Raw genomic sequence first — 18,747 nt, 5'->3', positions numbered from 1 at the left:
AATCCCCGTTCAATACCCAATATTGATCCGGACACAGCAGCTCCGCCTTCGACACATTGACTAGTCAGCAAGGACCGCCGGCATCACCACATCTGTCACTGTAACCATTGACCTAACCCATGCATTTCCCTTGTTTAGCGCCTTTTTGTCATTGTCCCAGTTCGTGCCGTTTGTTTTGCACTTGGACAGAAAGTAAATATGTGAAGGGCACTCCCAGCGCAAAAGCCAAACATGTTTTTGTGTCCAAGTAGTTCTTGAGTGATTACCAGTGCAAGGCTAATTTGTGTGTGTGTGTGTGTGTGTGTGTGTGTGTGTGTGGAAGAAGCTACTGTAGCCTTGAGGAAATCCTCCCTGGCCAGAGTCAAAGCATCATTGCTTTACGCAAGACAAAACCTCACAGCCCGGAAAAAGGAAGAGAGATAAATTAAGGAGAGGGAAGAGCGTGCTGGTGTGAAGAGGGCTGTTAAAAAACCCTGCCAGTTAGCCAATCAGGAAGAACATCCTGCGACCGTGCAGCCTCAGGCCTCACCGGCCCGCACTCAGACACACACACACACCAATCGACCTGTTAAAACGAGGTGTGAACAGGTGCACGGCCTCTGTGCGCACTGGCTTCGGCTGCACAGATGGGGCCCAGTCTTTTACTTGAAGCTGCCTGGCCTCGTGTATCAAAGCTTCATCAAAATACTATTAATCTTCAAAGTTGCAAGGGGTTTTGTCCCCAGTGCCATGGGGCGGTAACGCGGCATATCGCTGAACACCATCAGCGTCATTAACCTCTAGTAATTTCACCTCGGCACGCCAGGCATGTTAGATGCCGTGATTTGGTTTGATCAGAGCCTGTGATTCGGCTTTAATTATCCAGAGACTTAATGATGTGTTATCCGCTGTTCTTCCTCCGCTTCCTGACCCGGGGCACACGGGCCAGAGGACACAACACCATATTATTGTTTATTTATACAGACGGAGATGGAACTATTTTAAGATGCTCCATTGTGTTTTTTCCTTATACACGACCTGAAATTCCTATAAATGTCTTTCTCCTATATTTGGTCTGTGCACAAGCAGTTTCTTATACCTTTACATCCGTTTTCCTGAAGAGAGATTCTGGGGATTTTGTTCCGACTGGCCCTGCGTGCGGGAGAGCTATGTTTTAGGATAATGCTCACGGATTTGGAGCTGAAAGTGTCAGGACTTTTCTTTCTCCCACCAAAGAGTCGTCAGAGGCTCCCAGCGGAGTGAAATGTGAACATTTGCTTGGATTCCATGCAGTAAGTTGAACTGTCGCCGACCTCAGAACTGCTCACTGTGTACATACACACAAACCCATCTCCACTCCGCAGGACAAACGACAGACACAATACAATTTTTTTTTGTTTGGAGCGATTGTCAGCCAAATCAACTTAAGGCCTGGACACGATGTTAACAGGAGTGTACCGCACAGATGGAACATGTATACGTTTCCACGGCCAGTTTGTGGCTAATGAGTAAGTGGGCTTCACGCCATGTTTGACATCATTCGAGCCTCTGTCCATGCTTACCCAGCCTGGAGCTGAGACAACAGCGGTCGACTCGGTGCCGTTTGATTAATTCTCTCAGTGGTGAGGACTCTGGGTGCAGCCTGTTTGTCTAGCAAAGGCTCACTGAGGCTGGATCTCCACCGGAAAGATTGTGTGGAAGGGATTCATGTTCGCAGTGATGAATATGTTCTCACAGCCGGGCCTAACGAACGGGCCGCAGCAGAGATGCATTCGGCCCAATTTCGGAGGATCCCTTGCTGCCAGGCCTAATGGCTGCGGAGTGTTGTTCCAGCTCGACCCCACGAGTCCCAAGTCGCCTCAGTTCTTACTCCTCTGACTTGGCTCTCATGGGCAATTATCATGTCTCTGTCCAATATTTGACATCTCTCAAGAACTCTGTGCTCTCCAGACCGTCATACTTTCAATATTCCATCATTTAAAAAATGTGGAAAAAAGATTTCTTCCTTATGTGGAAAAACGGCGCACAGCGAGTGTGTGAGAGGAGCGATTCCTCATCGCCGCTCAATGGCAGAGTGACATAACACCGGCCGTTATGCCGCTCCTCGATTGCACACATGGACTTTTTCTTTTTCAAAGCCGGAGCATTTCTTATGAATTTAGATGAATTGTTAAATATGCCCATGAAAAATGAATCTTTCTGCTCCTACTTTGGGTTCTCATGCACTTCACATGATGATTTATTAGCCAAAGTGATGAATGACACTGATAATGTGAGTGCAGATCTTGCACATTTGAGCAGCAGTAATTTGTTTATGTTGCAGCCATTTGCTGGAGGAGATGAACTAAATACTGTGATGCCAACCACATTATGTTGATTTTGTTATGTTGTCAAGTCTACAAATAGAGGGTTTCCATGTCTACTTTTTTGATCGTTGCCTGCAGGAGAGACCGCCGTCCAACTAAAAAATAATATTCAGAAATGTATTGAATTCTATACATTTTTATCAGTCAATAACTTACATAAATTTGTCATTATTTTGCACAAATATTTTTTATGCCATAAAATGTTGAATGCTGTGTAACATGTTGGAGCTGATAAGGCTCTGAGAGAGCAGCAGTGTGTTCCCTCTCACGGTAATTACAAACACGGTGCTATGAGAAGCTTATGTAACCCCTGAGGAGCATTCAGCCGACCTGCCACACAATACAACCCACTGAGCCTTTTCATCCGTGTGGTTGGATGCTGGCTCGACACTTCCTACACGGCGAGGTCTGCTGAGGTGTGGTGTCACCTGTGGAGGAAAACAAAGTGAAGAAGTTTTCGCAAAGTGAGGTGATCGTTTTTTTTTTTTTTAACATTTTGTAATGTTTCATTTGAACGAATGATAGAATTTCGTGCTCCATTTTGAGAATTTCTCTACTGCAGTCATGACTCTGCTGCTTTCAAGCTTTGCATTTGAACGATTTCAAGATCCTTTTTGCTTCTGTTGACATGCCTTGATTTGGAAGTGTTACTTTACTTTCCCTGGTTGCGGTGGCGACAAGTGTCCACTGGTCACTTTGCTGCGCCGCGAGCAGCCGTTACCCTCCGCCCTCCACCTCCCGCCCTCTCGCCCTCACCCCATCCTCGGCCTTACCCCAAAGCCTGGGAGCGGAATTCTGGGAACATTTTTCCATGTGAAATGCCGAGGTCCAGTCGAGGGGTGTGACGCCAGTGCATTGTTCCAGCGGCAAAAAAAGGAACCGCTTGTGATGAGGCCAATTCCTGTTGGTCCCAAAAAAACAGGCACTTTCTCACACCGACTTCCTTCCTCATTGGACAGCACAAAACAATCCCAGACCAACCAGCAAAGCGAAAAAGAAAGAAAGAGAAGGAATGGGAGCAGCAGAGGGAGAGGTGGGCTTCGGTTTTCTCGGCCTGTGCAGGTTGTGTGTCTTGTAGCTGGAAACATTCAGTTTTTCTCAACAATCTCCAGAAATCACCTGACTGTCCCATTCAAAGGGCCTTTATCTACAAAAACAAACGCCTGCAAAAAAATTCATTATGCTCTGATGTTATCCTGGTGACAAACAGTAAGCTGGTCTCATCTTAATGCCTGTATGATCGTCATCAGTGTCCGCACAGCGTTTTACTGTCCCTGAATGTTTGCTTTAATTGTGAGGAGAACAGACGGTGAAGTCAGTGTGGGTTGATCTCTATCCTTTGCTATTGCGCTATGAATTGTACTTTTAGGAAAGCTCTTTGAGACGGATTGAGAAAGCAGAAAAAGGAAAAAAAAGCGAAGACAGGAGGGCAGCGAGGTTTAACTGATTGAGAAAGCAGGACTCAGGAAGCACCTGCCCTGTGTGGAGGCCTGAGCATTTATCTGACCCCGCTCACATCAGGTGGTTTCCTTGTTTACGTTATCTCCCCGCTGCTCCCGGTGGCCCAGCCCCTATTGGCCGCCCCGGGCCACTCCTTTTTCCACCACACTCATTGATCTTGAGAAGGCTCGCCACTTCCCCGTTTTCTCCTTTCCCACCACCACAACGAGTGCATGGAGGAGAAACTCACCTTTCGCCACACACTGATCAGTTTAATAAGCTGAATCGCCGCCTGACCTCTCACCTCTGTCCTCACAGCACAAACACTGCAGCCTTGACGACAACCTTCCTCTTCCTCCTCGTGCCTATACTTGGAAAACAATCAATTAGCCTGACTGACGACCTTGAGCCCCCTTGTCCTGCATGTCACCTATATTGCTCAACCCAAACTCAGCTAGCAAGACTCACAGAATGATCTGCCTGGGGGGTGTCGGGGTTTGAAAATGTTACTTCTATTATTCAGGGAATCCTACTGAGATTTTTTTCTCTCCTGATGAAAATGCCGCAGCTTTTTTATTTTTTATCAGTGAAGTTATTGAGTTGTGCTGCCGCTGAATGTTTCCTTTTGCCCGGTTGATATAATTACAGTTAAATGGCTGTTTGGCATTCATGGTAATGACTGCAGGTGGGCCAGGCACAGGTGCTGCCTGTAATTAGAGTGCACATGAGATCGAGGAACGATTATCTGGGCTGAATGCTTTTAATCAGCCTCTGCACATGCACATCAAAAATGTTTTATCAAATGTTTATTCTCAGCAGGAGGCCGAGCTGAGCATTGTGTGTGAGTGTGTGTGAGTGTGTGTGTGTGTGTGTGTGTGTGTGTGTGTGTGTGTGTGTGTGTGTGTGTGTGTGTGGGGGGGGGGGGGGGGGGGGGGGGGGGGGGGCATATATAAAAACACTCACACAACACCAGTGGCTCCCCTCTTGGTCGCAGGGGTCGCACCGAAGCTGCCATACGATGTTAGTAGAGATCTGTTTGTCCTGGCAGGGCTCTAGCTTCTCACGTCACAAACTGAGGGTCGGCCAAGAGGACTATAGACGCTAGAACAATATCCATAATTTCATGTCAAACAGCTGAACTATGACTCGGTGAAAACCAAGTCTTCTACAAAAGGCTACAGTTTACGGATTACTCTTATGAGGAAAGAGAAAAGATAAACGGTTCAAATTAAGTCACGAACAATACTTGCATGTGATTCTCAGTCTTATAGTAGTCAGCATAAAGCACCCTCCCCCCAGCCCCCCCTGTATCTGCCCCTGGAGCCCCCCGCACGGCCTTTCAGTGGCCCTGCTTTCCTTACTATCTTGTTATCTCAGCAAGTGTTTCCTGCGAGCACCTCGCTCCTCTCTGGGACATGTGGTAGAGCTTGCGCTGTGTTACGTCCATGGGGTATTGTTCTCCCACAGTTTGACCGTTGTAAATTAGCTGGAAACGATTTGTCAGACATGCGAAAGGGGGGGGGGGGGGGGCAGGAAAGGGAAAAAAACAACAACAAAATCAGGGCCCTGATGTGGCCCCCGCACTGAACCATACACTGAACAGATAAGTTAATGGTCTCTCTAATTGCCGCAATTCAGGCTATTAAGACAAATATTATCCAGACCGCTCGACTGTCGGCTAACTGGAAGACATTTTCTAATTTTTATGCCTTGCCCAGAACGCTCCAGGCTATTTCAGTTCCATGCCATTTCCATATTAATCACTTTTTGTGACAAGCTAATGTACTTTGAGAGGCTGTTATACAGTACCCATGGCTTTGACTATATAAGCTAATATGATACATTTACCTCATGCAAAGGGACAAATTAGGAAACGTACATTCGTGAGCACCATTTCCATGTTGAGTAAATGAAAAGTGTGTTTATTTGAAGTTGTTGGAAGAAACGCCCCTGTTTATTCCGCAGGCTGATTCCTACTGAGCATCAACATGACCCTCTTTAATGAGGGAATTCCTGAACATCAGAGGATGTCTCACGCACATCCTGGCCCTTAATCAGCGCCCGTGCCCCTCACCTATATCATAGAGGTCCTGCAGCAGTGACCAATTCTAGGGAGAGGTGACACATCCTTCGCCTCCCGGAAGGAGCGCGTGGTCTTGTCCACACAGGGCGCCGAAGGCTGGCAACGCAAACTGTTTCAGTTTGGCTGCAGCAGAGAATTTAGTTAAACCATGCCTTAGTTCTTCCCTATACCATCTCCTCGGGGAGTCCCGCTGTCACAACCAATGTTCCCATGGATGGAAATGACCCCCGGGGATGCAGAGATTGACAGTGAGCAGAGAGGGAGGCAGGAATTGAAAGTCTCTGAAGAGTCAAGAGGCATGTCAGAGGAGCAAAAATAAAAAAAACATGCTGTAAAGTGAGCCCATAACATCAGCATGGCCTCAGCTGTGACATGGGAACCCCCCCCCCCCCCCCCCCCCCCCCCCCCCCCCACCCCAAACTACGCCTGTAGTCATTCCCCCCTGGACAGTGAGGGCAGGTCACACATGAGACAGCTGGGTCACTCCCTGCTACCTCATGCCAGGCTGACTTATGCTGGGAACCAAGAACCTTGAGATTAGCCACGCAAAACCTCACACAGCTTCTGATATAACCGTTTTGCTAAATTGCTTTGATAAGGAAACGTTGCGAGGGAAAAGGGACCCTGGCAGGCATCAGGCCCGTGAAAAATGACTGTGATTCAGTATGAAAACAACTTCCCCCTCTGAAAAATAACAGTATTCCTGCAAGTGTAGGGGGAAATCAGAAGGAAGCTCCTCCCTCATAGGAGAGAGGATTGTTCTCCGACTTTGCTTGTTTATGAAAAGCTGAGCATGTTTGCTTTAAATTATGTCACAATGTATCACGGGAGTGCTTCTGGTTTTGCACAGGAACAAATATGGTATATTTCATTTGGAATGAGTGTGCATTTGTTTGGCCCTGCATCTTTTGATTTCCTTATCTGGAAAAGAGTAAACCCAGTGGGATCACGAAAAACACTGCAAAACTGAAACTGTAGCTATATATTTAGTATTTGTGTAAATCCTCTCATCTCATAAAATTGTATATTTACATGGTATATATACATGGTTGCTATACATGGTGCAGCGCAGACAGCAGTCATGGGAGAAACAGATTAGCGTTCAGGCTGGTTCCTGTTTGTCCTATGGGAGAGTGGTGGCTCCTTATTCCATGCTGCTTCTGGTAAACCTATCAGGACACAAAGGAGAATGGGACCCTCCGCAGACAATATGGCTCCTCCTCAGACAATAAGGCTCTCCTCTGGGCAGGGGACAATGTGGGAATCCCACTGGAGGGCCCAGCTTGTCTGCTGAGTATGCTGAATAAAAAGCAGACTAGAAGTGTTTGAACATGTGATACAATCATTATCTAAACTATGGGACTTCTTCATCAACAACAACAACAAAAACAACGTTTAATGGATGCCATGAGAAGAAAACGGCACTTTTTGGAACAATGAATGCAATGGTGTCATGTTGCCGTGTAAACCTGCTGACACGGGACTTACTGACACTCAGGACCCCCCGCTGTCGTTTTGTCTGTGACACAAAGAAATTTGGAAATTGTGTCATTTCCCTTCCTAATCTACACCCATTTCCCTCTACATATGGGTGTCATCCCCCGGTGCAAGTCAGAGAATTGCAGGGGTTTTTGTCGCTGTCAGACATCACAATGCTCATTGTTCTAATGGCTGCCCCGGGCTGACAGCCTGAGAATAATACACGAAAAGACTGATAAACGACTGATAATCTCAGCAGTGAAATATGTATGCAGGTCTACATCTTAGTTTTTGCGCGCGTGTTGGTGTGTCAGTGTGTTTGTGTGTGTGTAGAGCTTTTTCTGTGTCATGTCATGTCACTGTGACCCTCTGCCCTTTGCACCCGGTCCCTTTCTGTTTCCCACAGCCCAGAGTCAATCTCCACGGTTGTCACAACTAACTGTACCTGTGCCCGAGCCCCCACCTCCTCTCACCCCCTCCCTCTCCAGATTAAAGAAAAACCTGGAAACCATTTTGCTTCTCTTTTTCCTTTTGAATGCCTCATAATGACAGGAAAGTGCTCCGGCCCTGCTGCCACAGAGAGTAAAGGCACGGGCTTGATGGGAAACTGTACAAAAATGTCTCCTTTTAGGGATCTGCAAGCTCATACACACCCACACTCTGCAATCCTAAATTTCAAAAGATGAAATGGCATCTGGCTCTTATCTTTATTCGCACGGTATAAAGTATTTTTCTACAAAGTGGAGAATAAAAAATAAAGAGTCTGGAGAATTTTAACTTCTCTTGGAGAAAGTCAACTTGAACTAAAAAAAAAATTACAATCAAGCCATTTTAGCTAGAAATATTGAACGTTTATTAGATTTAAAATATGAAGGATCAAATGTTATTTTGCTGTGATTCTCTGACAATTTGAATGATAATTTTGTCTATAAGTGAACTGTGTATGTGTCGTAGCCGCTCAACAAGGGGCAATCACAGTCAAGGTGGACTCTGCCTGGGCACTGGCACAGCAATCACTGCAAGCTTGTTGTTGATGAGGAGTGTGTACGACCCATTCTGTAATCAACCAATACTCAATTATGTCCTGGAAGCCAAAACCAGCTCATTGTCAGAGATCATTACAGGAGTGATCACTGTGGAATGATGATGTAAAACATCAACAGATAGAAAACTTAAAAAATAAAGGTGTTTTTTTTCTGGGTGACACATTTTTCTGATCCACAATTGGTAGAGTAAACAACAACAACAAAAAAGGACGTCTATTCTTGCATTTACTCACAATTTCCGAGGGGTCCAGCCGTGGGTGAATGAGGGACATTGGGTAGAAGAGAGGCGGAACAGCCACACACACACCACATCCTCCATAAATCACCTGGCCACCCACCAGACAAATATGGCTGCCAGGGAGATCTTCATCAGTACGAATGAAAGCTTTCACGACGTGTGCTTTTTTTTTTTTTATAATTGGTACTGTGTCGCATTCTCGGGGTTAAAGAGGGACCTGACAGGAGATAGGAGCTGTAGCACTCACCTGCCTGAACAACTACAGTGTAATGCACCCAATCACCTTATGGTTTCACTGCAATGACAAAGATTTCTGTTTCACTCGGCGTCAGTCCCCACATGGTATCTCCCACACGTGGTTGAATAGATTTGTTCTGATTCAAAATTAACGGCAAGCTAAATTCTTTGTCACTTGTGAAATGGTGAACAATATGCCGTCAATTTGGTGGAAACAAAATATTGACTCATCTGGCTCCGATACCTTCAGATGGTTGCAATAATTAGCTTCCCCCACTTCATCCTCATTATACAAGCAGCACCAAAACACTTTGCTCTCATTAGGGCCGAGCCATTGTCCGTCAGCAGTTAGCAACCATTTTGCCCTCCCCATTACGACACAAAGAGAGGGGAGGCAAAAACAGTTTACCCACAAATTTCCCTGTGTGTGTGCCCACTGGTTCCCTCCACTCATTCAGGCAGGGAAGCAAAGACCATCTGCTCATTATATTGAACTCCAGTCTGAAAAACACTCACTGATGCATATTCACCAGGTTGTGTTGCCACTGGCCGGCAGATAATTTGACCAAACACCAACTGAAACTCCCTCCAAAACACATCTCAAAGAAGACGGTGGACTGTTGCCATTGCTTTCAATGTGAACGCATGAGTGTGTGGGTCTTTGCTAAGATGAATGGGATCCCAAAGGAAAAGTTGGACTGGGCATGAGCTGGGGCATTACAGCCACTGGTTTAAAAAAAAAAAAAGCTCCCTGGTTATCGTCACAGGTAAATGAGGCACCATGCCGTGACAGATAACATCAATTTCTGAATTGTATGAATTTTGTTGCTACAAACGCTGACGCCCTCCACGAGGTCCCTCCCTCCCTCCCTCCCTCCCTCTGCAGGCAGAGGATTGATTCACAGATTGTGGGAGTTTTTCAGCAACGTTGTTCTTATACACCTGACGACTTCATTGGGCAGGTCCGCGCCATGTGGGGCCAAACAAACACACATCAATCTGCACTTTGTATGAATATTCAGACACAGCTGTCTGCGACACAGAGATAGCAGCTGCTCTGCCCGGGCCCCACAGATACCCAGTGCCATGCCTGGACAGAAGCTGCAGCATCTGGGCCAAGGCAGGCCCGGCCAGCGCCTGGCAGGACCATCCAGGCCCAGAGTCTCCCCAAATCCAAGCAACGACACCCTGAGCTCCTCGAGGGCTGGTCGAGGACTCAATACACCCCTTTCAGCAGCCTGCAGCAGTAGAATCGTGATGACTCTTTAAGCATGCGACTGTATGGTGATGAAATAGTTGGAAGTATGACATCCTGTCGTGTGTTAATTTAAATACCCTTGTTTTCACAAGTATGACGCATTAGATTCCAGGTGAATACAGATTTACTGAATTGTTCAGTATAGAGTTTTAATGTTTGACTAAATGCTTGCGTTTGCACATGGTGATTATGATATAACAGCAGTCAAAAGCAGGTGTTGAAACATATGGCATTGCTTTGTGTGTCACATATGACGTGACAAAGCAAATTCAATTGCACCTAAATGAAACATACGGACTTTCACTTCACCCAGCCAAGGCACAGCTCAGTGAATGGGACACCTGACTGTTTTTCAACTGATAGTTGCTTAACAAACATAATGGTGAAAATTGCCATTAAAGCTAAAGGTCATAATGGGCTTAGTGTGGAATTTCCATTTTCCCCCCGATGACAAGATTTTAATTTGCCTTTTTTAATTACCCCATTTAATCTCATACTAATCCTAAAATATTGCCATAACAAAGTAAGTACGACTGGTTGGAAGACAAAACCTGTGCTGAGGGAAGAGTTTGTGCTCGGTGGGCACTGGCGTTGCCACCCCCAGTCTGCTGGTTGGCCCCCGACAAAACGACTCAACAGTGCCAGGCTGTCGGCGTGCCAGGCCAAGGGAGCAGCTGCCAGGCCCAACCAGCAGGCACTAATTCAGCCAGCCACAGGATCCCCCTGCACCCCTTCTTCTTCCAGGCCGTCCCTGTGGCTACAACTACCCTCACCCATGCACGCACACTCACACAGCAAGGCTTTAATTACGAGAGACCCGCCAAAAGCTAATCTTCCATCTTTTTTTCTTTCCTTTTTTTTTATCAAAGACATGTGTAGCCGAGGGGGTTGCCAATATTCTGATGACAAATAAGCAGAAATTCTCGTGAATAAACATTTTTTTTCTGTGTGACCACTCTCAATCAAGCAAAGTCTGAAAATCTTTATAAAGTCATCTAGAGCTGCAACTAACGATTATTTTCATAATAGATTAATCTGTCGATTATTTTCTCCATTAATCCATTAGTTGTTTGGTCCATAAAGTGTCGTAAAATTGTGAAAAATGTCCATCATGTTTCCAAAACCCTAAGATGATATTTTGTTTTGACCTCACACTAAAGATATTTAGTTTACTGTCATAGATGAGCAAATAAACCAGAAAATAATCACATTTAAGAAGCTGAAAACAGAGAACTAAGACTTTTTTTTCATAAAAACTACTACTAACCAATTAATCGATTATCAAAATAGTTGGCAATTAATTTAGTAATCGATTACTAATCGATTAACTGTTGCAGCTCTAAAGTCATCAACGCAAAAAAAAATAATCTGAAGCACAGTTTAAATGTTGCCATGGTATCAAATCAACAATGATTTTTAACCACCCCCCAAACACACACATATTTTGCCAAAATGAAAAAGGAAAAAGTATAATTTCTCCTGAACATTACAAACTCAACGGGGGTGTCGCATCATTAATTTGCACGCTTGCCACTGACACATGTCCATGTTCATTGCACAAATCATTAACATCCTGCTTGTTTTGTCATTATCCCCTCGCGGATGAGCGTTCGGCTGCTCCTCTGATGTGAGTTTCTGTGGAACATCCTGCTGTGTTCTCTCTCCATGAGCTGAGTCTGCGGTTGTAAGAACAGTGGACGGATGATACTACTCTGGTGGCTAACGCTGATTGAAAATAAATGATTTTGATGGGATCTTTGTCACATACTATACCACCCAAACTTCTCAATTTCTCCTTCCTGGACTTTTTGAGCTTAATTATACAGATCATACAAAAAAACCAGCCAAACATATAGCACAGCTGAAGGCGGACATTTCTCATCTGCTCCTACACCTGTCACTCATCCTCTCTCTGAGCTCGTCTGTCCCAGCTGAAGGTCACAATATGGCTGATTCCTTTGGAGAGGCCCTCAAGGTCCCGATGCCCCATGCTGCCTGAGTAAACACTGCGCAGCAGTTCATAAAGATGCATATTGTGTGTCTGCATCTCCGTATGTGTGCGCGCTTATGGAGGGGTCTTCCTGAGCTGTGTTTCCTGACTGCAGGGTTATATACATACATACCATTGGTGTGACTGGCTGAAATATTGATGCTGTGTTTTGTTCTAATTTTTTTTCCATACTTGGAGTGGCCATCTGGATAGGTCGGGCCTTCGTCACGTGAAATATTCATCCTCTCATTGAATATGACCAGGGGACAGTGAAAGAGGGTAATTTTGTAATGTGAGAGAAAGAAAAGGGGGAGAGGTGCTGGTGGTGGTGGTGGTGGGTTCAACAATAGGTTTTTCCTAACAGATGGAAGATTGGATCGGCGGTCGGGATACACTGTAGTTGAGTGTCACAGTGACACACCTGATATCAGATTATATTCCTCCCTCCGCTATAAATACAAATGGATTACATGTGGTCACATGAATAATGAAAATTGGATTATTTTGTGACATCCACCTAATTTGTTGTGCCACAGTTGACAACTGCCGACATGCCCATCGAAGGGCCTCTTTGTGCCGCGACTACTCAGGTAGAACCAGCACATTGTGTTCCAAGAAGATCCTTCCGGCCAATTCTGCCTCGTAAAAGGTATTGACTCGACTCCCACATGAAATAATTGGCTGTTAATTGAAAGAAAAATGTCTACGCGACGGTGCTCAATCACAAGCACAAATTTAAAGAGCTCACAAACAATCGGATCACTGACAGTCCAGTGGTCCGAACACCCGTGATCAACTGTTCCCCTTCGTTCAGCGCTTTTTGAGAAATGCACCGTGATCTGAACGTGCACTTAAGTCAGCAAATTCAGCATTGAATTTTAATGACGTGCTTAGAAGTGCAAACCAGCAAACGATGGGACAATGCTGACAAGGTGCCATTTAAAGGGAGTGGGGGGTTTAGTTTGTAAACCATCCCTTCCTTCCTTAATAATTAACGACAGTCTATTAATTATGAACAAATCTGTAGCCTAACACTCATCAAGAGGATGGAGGGTTGCCTAGGAGCAAGGGCCCTGTTCTGAATGCCTGTCGCTTCAGTGTTGTTGGTAACTGGAGCTGCTGCAGTATGACAGTAACATGGTGGAAAGTAAATAAGGTGGTGCAGACACATGGGCACCAGAAGTCCTGCTGATCAATAATGAACTCTGGCATGTTTCCTCATGTTCCGCGCTCTTATGCGATGTGGTGCAATAACGATAGCACAGAAATATAACACCTTTTGATTCTGAGGAAAAATACCTGCGTGTACCTTTGTGTGTAGTTCAAAGCTGTAAATAGGAAATGGAAACGTGAAGACAAGTTGCTTATGTGCGACCCATTTTCATTAAAACCTTGAGCGAACAGCAGGGGCTCATGGCTCCCGCTGCTTAGTCAAAACAATAACTGGCCTTTTCGCGGTTGAAACCTCCATTTTCGGATGCTAAATCAACACAGCTGGACATCCTAAAGTTTGTGTTTATGTCTGTGCGCTACCTTTCCGACTTGGGTCTAAAAATAGGTCGGCAGCATCCTGCTGTGATGCCGAAGGTGCAGTCATCTTTCCCCTCCGAAGGACACAACACTGTCTGAAGTTTGGGAGCAGGAGGTGGGGGTAGGGGGGTGGGGGGTCGGGTGGGAGGGAGGAAGCGGTGACTACCGTGTGACAAGCGCCCTGTTCCTTCCTCCCAGGCCTGAGAAACAGGAAGTGTTGCACATAAGGCATTATTGTGACGGAGAGGAAATGCAAGGTCCTCTAAAATAAGAGCCCAGATCTGGTTGTCAATGACAGGAGCCTGTCCTCCACAGCCCCACAGAGACCCCCCCCCATGCAAAGTTTGTGCTCCCTCGCAGACGCCACCAACTTCTGAAGGTTTTGAGCACAATTCGCAAAAGATAATGACAAGCGAATCAGCTTTCAGAGGATGTGTTAAACCTTCTGTTCCATGCTTAACCAACCAACACACAGATTGAGCAACAAAAGCGTTTCAAAGGGTTAACGGAGGCATATGGGTGAGATCCACCCTGCTCGTGTTCGGCAGAAGCTGAGGGGGAGCCGGTTGCTAAGAGAGATGCAAAGCTTTGTGCCGGGCTCCCTCCCAGTTAATTAAAATCCTACATTATCTGTTTCATGCTTTCAATTAGAAAGCTCTGGAAAGGGACCAAGCTTCTGCATGTAGATAACCAGAGCAATAAGATGTGATTAATATAGGGGGGAGGGGGGCGGGGGTATTTTTGCTGCAGGTTGCAGCAATGGCCTGCTGTTGTGTCCGTGCCTTGTTGTTTTGCTCCCTGACAGAAATGACTGAGCAGTGCCTCTCTCTGCAAAGTCAGCGTGTCACCGCAAGTGGCAAATTACATGGAAGAGATCGGCTGGTGTGGGACATTAGGACACGACAGGTGCTGGCCCCCTGAGATCGTGTACATCTGAACCGCGGCGAAGACTGGAACAGCGGAGAGTCGGCGTCACTGTTCAGCTGGTGCCAAGTCTAATGTTTGGTTTTGTTTTGTCTTGAAATTTCGGTCACTGGTAACCAAAAGAAATGTCTGCGTGCAATGTTTTTGCTAAATTAACAGCAGATCCATCAATGCCCGCCTCTGCTTTTCACAATCAATTAACTGCAACACAGGAGCCAGGCTGTACGGGTAATCAATCACTCTAAGCTTAGCACATTACGGTTTAATGGGCATGTGGTGCTGTTTTTGGTTTTAGTTTGGGTTCCACTCGCCAACGCTATTACTTCTTGGCACCGTGATGTACTATCAGAACATGATGAAATAATCAATTACAAAAACACTTGAAGTTATATCAATAACGATGATGTATTACCCTGATTCAAAAACCAAAAAGCATGAATGGGAAGGATTTACAGGCAAAACGCTTACAAAGCACAACACAAGTAAAAGTATAGACACCAATGCCTTTCATCAAAAACAATAGAAACATATTGAGTTAACTGGCCTGCAGTGTCCAAACAACAAAACCTGCTTCTCTTCTTTTTCCGAACACAAATGATTTTCCATGAACACCTGATATCAAACAAACCGTTGCACCAACACAGGATATTTACTGCCATCTACTGATCACTCTAAGAAAACACAAAGTGTGGAACTGCAAACATTTCTAGGGGCATGTCTCAGTGTGGCTTTGTGAAACCTTCTAATATCGGAATGACTGGAGAGTCGCTGCAGAAGCGTCTCCTCCTGAGCCAGAAGTTTCCTTGGGCAGGTCAGTGGCAACGGAGTGTGAAGGAGTCGTCTCCATTCTGTCAGAGATCTCTCTGGGGATCTGGGCTGGTGGCATTTGGAGGAGAAAGCCTCTTCCTATTGCAGGTAAGGTATACTGGGGTGACTGCTCTTTTCCAACAGGCCTTCCTCTACCCATTGTGTTCATCGGTACCTCTGTGTGTCCTCTGCCTATACCTACAGACTGGGGACTGACAGGAGGCATCTCTTTCCCAAAGTCCGACACTGTGGCTGCGAATGCTGCTCGAGCTGCTGGGTCAGGAGAGGCATGCACATCAGTAGAAGAGACACTCGTGACCTTTTGAGGGCTCGTGGGTTGTTTTTTAGGACAAGGGGCTCGATGCTCTGATAATGCCGACTCCACGGTTGCAGGTCGAAAGGCGCCTGCCTGTGTCTGACTCACCTCTTCGGTTGCAGGTGGAGTCTTGAATGGAGACTTGGTTGGGTGTTTGAAGCGAGCCAGCAGACCCTGCTCTGTACGAGTGTAGTGGTTTGCTGCCCACTCCTGACGCTCCTGGTGCATTTGCTGCAGCTGCCTGAGCTCCTTGGGCAACTCCAACACACTCTCCTGTGGATGTAAACAGGTATACGGGAGGTTTACCCACTAATCTCTGTGCTTGTGCTTTACTGTGTACTAGAAAACAAGATGGTTCTGGCACTACATACTTTTTAAATTTAATACTGAGATGCTAACCAAAGCGATAACCAGTTTGAGTACATCCTATATGAATTTTGGTTCACCTGATAATGGATGAAAATGAAAGAAAACAGCCCATTTGTGAATTACCCACCATGATGGCATGCCCCAATTCATCAGGTTGATAGTGGCTGCTGTTGAGGTATGAATCCACCAGGGTCATGTAGTCTGTCATCAGAGTGTCCAGCAGCACCAGTCTGAGGGGCTGCAGGTGGATCACTGACAGAGCCATCACCTTCAGCAGGATTACAGAGCATGGCCGCTTGCGCCACATCTCATTTTCCTCCTGAAAGAACACACATACCTCTGATTAAAGCATGCACAGACAAAACGTTATAGTAAAATAACACTGTTGCCATGAGGATGTCTCGATGTTTGTGTGTGCCGTATACCTTGGTGAGCTGTGACTTCATCTGAAGCGATAAGAGCTGGGATGAAGGCACCTTCAGATGTAGATTTACCGCCTCCTGGAGAGTGCTGACTCTGTCGGGTAGAAACCCGCCAGTCTCTGAGTGGAAGCACATGACGTCTGCCACCTTAACACATTCAGGAAAAAGAAAACTTAAAATGAGACATAAACCACGAGTGAATAAAGCATAATCATCCTCATCGTGCTTCTGAAGAGAGTAGGTTAGTGTATATGTATTTACCTGTGTGTCAAAGACGTTGGTAAGCTTTACTCCAAACTGAGCAATCAGACATCCAGCGATGGTTCTGCAGTCGTGCATCACCTGCACCAGGTGGAGAATCAACAGAGACGTCATGATAGTAATGAGTAATTAGGTCTGCAACTAACGATTATTATTTTCATAATCGATTGATCTGCCGATTATTTTCTCGATTGATCGATTAGTTGTTTGGTCCATAAAAATGTCCTAAAATGGTGAAATATGTCGATCGTGTTTCTCCGACCCCGAGATGATGTTTTGTCAACACACCAAAGATAATCAGTTTACTGTCAGAGGAGCAAATAAACCAGAATATATTCACATTTAAGAAGCTGATGCTTCTTTTTTTTTTTTTTTTACCGGTTAATTGATTATCAAAATAGTTGGTGATTACTTATCGATTAATCAATTTAACTGTTGCAGCTCAAATAGTAATCATCCCTGTGACTGAACAGGATTACTACACTGCTTACCTTTAATATGTGCTTATTTTCCAGGATCATAGACAGACCGTTCCTGAAGGCCTGGGCTCCGAGTAACAGGATATCAAACAGGTATACCTTGTTTTTAGTGGCGATCTACAAAAATGAAAATGAGCCAGAGTTATTTGTCTGAAGAGATAAATCCACACAGAGAGAATTTAAGTTTTGCAGAGCTCTTCTCACCTGCACCCAACATAGTCTCCCATTCTTAAACGCCTCGACTCCATCAGCTCCTACACCGATCACATGCTGCTTATTGATGTGCATCACCTGCAGGATGTCAAGGCAAGATATTACAGGGTTTCCAAGACAGCGTGTCTCAGTATACACTTGCATTCATCATTGAAAAGACTACTCCTTTACATGCTTCGGCCGTAGTTTAATTCTCATCTGTCCTGCCTTTCTTTCTCTTTCCATTTCAGCGATCAGCTGTTCATCAGCTGGTCTGCTCTATACATTGGCACCGCAGCACACCGGCCTTGTTAGCCAATAATCCTGCTGCTGTCTTTTTTTACATACGATTTTTCTTTCTGTCTTGGTTCTTTCGTGCCGCCGTTATGCACGCCCTCCCCATCACCGCCAATCTTTTCCACAGACTCATCAGATTCATTACTCTTCACCCTCCACGGAGGATTTTTTTTGCCGTTGCAATACTGATTTCAACATCTCCCCATTGAGTCCTCCAAGTGCCAAAGACTCTATCAAGAAGAATCTATGGAATTAAATCTGTAATAAAGAATGATCCTCCATTCGCTTTTCCCTCCTGATTGAAATATATGTGTGAAAAGCACTTAAGTGAGTTATGTAGCATACAGCGGGCCCAAACTTGTCATGGAACTCATCGATGACTACAAAGTTGATGTACTCCTCCTCCTCCTCATCGTGGTCTGCAAAAAGAAAAGAAGGAAGAAGGCCACTCAACAGTGATGAATGACTTCTCTTTGGAAAGACAGGGCTAGCTTCAGGGAAATCTATGAAAAACTTAAGAGGACATCCTCTGGTTTTATTTAAATATATAAAACTCACCCATTGTCATCATCTTCCTGTATGGCTGAAACTTTTCCACATTCAAGTGGTCGGGTCTGTGGTCTGGAACATTTCTGTGCAACACATTGCATGTCAAAGTTCACGAGTCATTTAGCACTTTGAGATTGCTTTTAGCAATGAAAAGTTCTCTATAAATGCAATTTATTATTATTATTATTAGCCAGAGTGACGTCACCAACAAGTGACACATACCCACAGGTTTTACTTACCCACTGTCCCTGCTTGCTTCATGGGGAAACTCCACTGTTGGACAAACAAAAAGTCCGGTATCACACCTTTAGTATTATGAATGATGTGTTTACGAACCATCGCTTGTCACGAGTGAACTCACCATTGACAATCTCGTGCCCAAAGAATATTTTCGAGCCAGGTATTTTCGAGCCATTGCTGACAATAACAACTGAAAGAAAGAAAGAAAGAAGCCAGTGGACGTGAGCATTGCTTCAGCCAAGAAC

General features: G+C 45.3%; 1 protein-coding gene across 4 annotated transcripts in view; it reads right to left on the bottom strand.

Moving 5' to 3' along the window:
- Positions 1-18,747, bottom strand: part of LOC118285955 (delta-like protein 4) — a 39,158-nt gene that overhangs the window by 10,482 nt on the left and 9,929 nt on the right. For 3 of the 4 annotated variants that reach the window (XM_035609959.2, XM_035609958.2, XM_035609960.2), the window contains exons 2-11: positions 18,624-18,692; positions 18,502-18,535; positions 18,272-18,345; positions 18,059-18,132; positions 17,429-17,515; positions 17,237-17,341; positions 16,746-16,826; positions 16,488-16,631; positions 16,190-16,381; positions 15,802-15,966 (exon numbers count right to left, since the gene is read on the bottom strand). In XM_035609959.2, coding sequence (XP_035465852.2) covers positions 15,802-15,966; positions 16,190-16,381; positions 16,488-16,631; positions 16,746-16,826; positions 17,237-17,341; positions 17,429-17,515; positions 18,059-18,132; positions 18,272-18,345; positions 18,502-18,535; positions 18,624-18,692 — 1,025 coding nt within the window. Of the gene's footprint in view, positions 1-15,801; positions 15,967-16,189; positions 16,382-16,487; positions 16,827-17,236; positions 17,342-17,428; positions 17,516-18,058; positions 18,133-18,271; positions 18,346-18,501; positions 18,536-18,623; positions 18,693-18,747 lie in introns of all 4 variants that reach the window. The other variant, XM_047337600.1, reaches the window with a different exon arrangement.

Source organism: Scophthalmus maximus, chromosome 15, assembly GCF_022379125.1.
Source record: "Scophthalmus maximus strain ysfricsl-2021 chromosome 15, ASM2237912v1, whole genome shotgun sequence".
Taxonomy (NCBI): Eukaryota; Metazoa; Chordata; class Actinopteri; order Pleuronectiformes; family Scophthalmidae; genus Scophthalmus; species Scophthalmus maximus.
This window is presented reverse-complemented; position numbering and strand designations above follow the sequence as displayed.